The following is a 2,807-nucleotide window of genomic DNA, read 5'->3' on the forward strand; positions in this document are numbered from 1 at the left end:
ACCTTACGGTGATGCTAACCTAAACCTAAAGATATCAGTGAGCAAAGAGAGACAGAAGCAGAGGTACAAGTAGGGCAAGGGAAGGAGATAATTTGAGATATAGATATAGCTGGAGGTGAACAGAGAGAAAGAAACACCATTTTCCCGGGGAGTCCGAGGAAGGTACGGTCCCTGGACAATTGCCCACTTTGCCCATGCCGTAAAATGTCTCTGCCAATCCTAATCATATCCTGAGTCCAACACTGAAACTTAGCTGAAACTACAGCTTTTACCTTATTCCTTACATGTATACTAAACAAATCTATTTATAGCAGCGTTTGCCTCAGTATTGTAAAGTATAAACACAGCTACTGAAAATAAATGCTTGCTCATGTCTAATTTTTGTTGTCACATCCCAATTTCTTTTTTTATTACAATGTAGTTTATGTATGAAAGCTTCCCTCTACAAGTTTTCTCTATGCAGATGAGGTCATTGTCTGGTTTTTACCACAGATAGTTAATACTCCAAATGACTAAATACACCTCAAATTAAATAGGTCAGTTTCATTTCTATGAAGATAATTCTATAAATCAGCATGAGATGTAGGTCAAGGCAGGCTTGTCAAAAGTTAGTGCAAGGCTTAGGGCCAAAAGTGAATGTGGGCCCTCTAGATGCTTCTTCCATTTTGTCCTGGTGTGATAACAGCTGCTTCTAATCATTACAAAGATTTTTCAGGGAAAAAAAAATGCATGGCATCTGTTACCATCTAAAGGTCTGGCCTCACAAGGTGTCCATTACCTCCTCGTCCGTCTTCCTGGATGCAGTCCTTGCGCATGATACTTCTACCTTCTGGCAAAATCAATTCCCTAGCTGAAAACTCAGAAAAGTTCCCCCAAGATGGCCTCATTTACCCATGAGCCACCACAAAAGGGTGAGTATTTTTGTTCAGTTTTCTTTCTGTGTTCTATACTGCCCTTTGCTCTGCTTTAACGAGCTGGGCTTGGTTTATGCTTTATTTTGTTCTCACGCTCACGCTTAGGTGTAGCGTTTTTTGCCTCCCTTTGGGTCCTGCTTGAGTTGGGTCTTCCCGCCGTGCCCGGCCCTGGGTGCTCTGCTTTAGCTGGTGGGGCCGGGACATGCTGCTTCCTTTTTTTTTGCCCGTAGCGCTCTGGCGATGGTGGGCGGGTCTTTCTGGTTGTTGCCTTTAGTGCCCTTAACGCGCTGCATATAGTGGGTGGAGCTTACCGGCTGTGCTTTTGGGGCCCATGGTGCTCTGCCAGTTGCCCTGTTCACTGGGCGTTCCTTTTGGCTTCCGGTGGTCTCGTGGTTTGCCCGTTTTTTTCCCCCCCATGTGACACATGGGGATATTATGGTTTTGCCTCCTCCCCCAGGGTGTTTTCTGTGGGCGTTTTTCCTTGTGACCTTTGGTCATGTGACAGGCATATATGCCTGTGTTGGCTTCTACCTGCTCATTGTTTCGACATTTTGAGTTGGTGTTGGTTGTGCTATGGAGCCTGTTGAGGAGGTCACTGGTCCTTCGGTAAAGTCCTCTTTGCTGTCCCTGCAACACTTGGTTGAAGCTGCAGTTGAGGCAGATTTTAAGGCCCAGGAGGGGCAGCCTCTGCCTAAACTTCCCAGGCAAGAGTTGGTGGAGCCTGAGGGTTATGCTGATGAGGAGTGTTGGCGGGTGCGGTATGTTCATGGTCCTCAGATGGCAGATCTTTTGCAACATGTTTGGGACAACTTGAATCTCCCTGCCAATTGTCCTTCAGCTAATGAGGATGGGTTTTTGGCTAATTATCAGCACACTGTGCCATTAAATAATGCTATCCATAGAGTGCTTTTGCATGAATGGAAAGAGGTGGACAAATCTGCCTTCCCTCGGTTTCTCTCCTGCCGTTATCCGATTGACAAGTTTGCGGAAGAGTTTCCATCAGTTGTTAAGGTGGATAACCTCATGACTGGCATGATGCCTCCCCCCGAGGAACTGGACAGGAAGGTGGATGGTGCGGTTAAGCGATGTTATGCTGCTGCAAATTTCTCTCTTCGTGCGAACCCCTACGCTACTTACACTGTGCAGTCTTTGCTTAAAGATTTTCCGGCCTTGTCAAATCATATGTCTGAGGGTTCTGATTGTTCAGATCTGCTGGCACTGATGGAACAACGGATTCGCTTTTGGTCTGATGCATCCTTCAACAGCTTGTGTGCTTCTGCAGTGACTTCTGGGGCAACTGTTGCTGCTCATAGGTATCTGTGGATGCGCAACTGGAAAGTTGATGCTGCTCAGAAGGCTATCTTGATGCGGCTGCCCTCTGAAGGCCCTAAGCTGTTTGGCCAGCAGTTTGAGGAGATGGTTAAGAAGTCAGGTGGAGAACGAGAAATTGATGGCACCAGCTAGGCCTTTTCCACGGAACAGGTGTTTTGCATTTTAGAGGGCTTTTTCTTCCAGCTCATCAAGGGGTTCATCCAAGCCCTTTCATGGTCTTGCTCGCGGCTGGGGCGCCCTGTATCCAGCCAAGTCACGGTTCCAGTCTTCCTCTTCTGCTGCCAATCCCCAGCCTCCCAAAGCATGACTGCCAGCGTGCCTCTCCTGTGGGGTGGCGTCTTCTGTATTTTCAGGACCAGTAGCGGAAGGACATGTCGGATGCCTAGGCCTTGCAGGTCATGTTCGAGGGTTATCGCTTGGAGTTTTCAGCCAGTCTGGGTTCCTTCTTCAACAAGACTCCTCTTCAACGGGACCCGGTAAGTAACCTTGCACTGTTGCATGGGATTCAGCAACTTCTGGACATGGGAGCAGTGGTTCCGGTTCCCCTGCTGGAACACCGTC

At 47.8% G+C, this 2,807-nt stretch overlaps 1 protein-coding gene across 1 annotated transcript; it reads left to right on the forward strand.

The window, feature by feature from the left end:
* The first annotated feature begins 1,487 nt into the window (after window positions 1-1,487).
* On the forward strand, window positions 1,488-2,378 carry LOC146817837 (lamina-associated polypeptide 2, isoforms alpha/zeta-like). The gene has a single exon (XM_085609695.1). It carries the CDS (start codon window positions 1,488-1,490, stop codon window positions 2,376-2,378), a length of 891 nt encoding a protein of 296 aa, XP_085465821.1.
* The last annotated feature ends 429 nt before the right edge of the window (window positions 2,379-2,807 follow it).

The sequence above is a fragment of the Triturus cristatus genome, chromosome 6, assembly GCF_964204655.1.
Source record: "Triturus cristatus chromosome 6, aTriCri1.1, whole genome shotgun sequence".
NCBI lineage: Eukaryota > Metazoa > Chordata > Amphibia > Caudata > Salamandridae > Triturus > Triturus cristatus.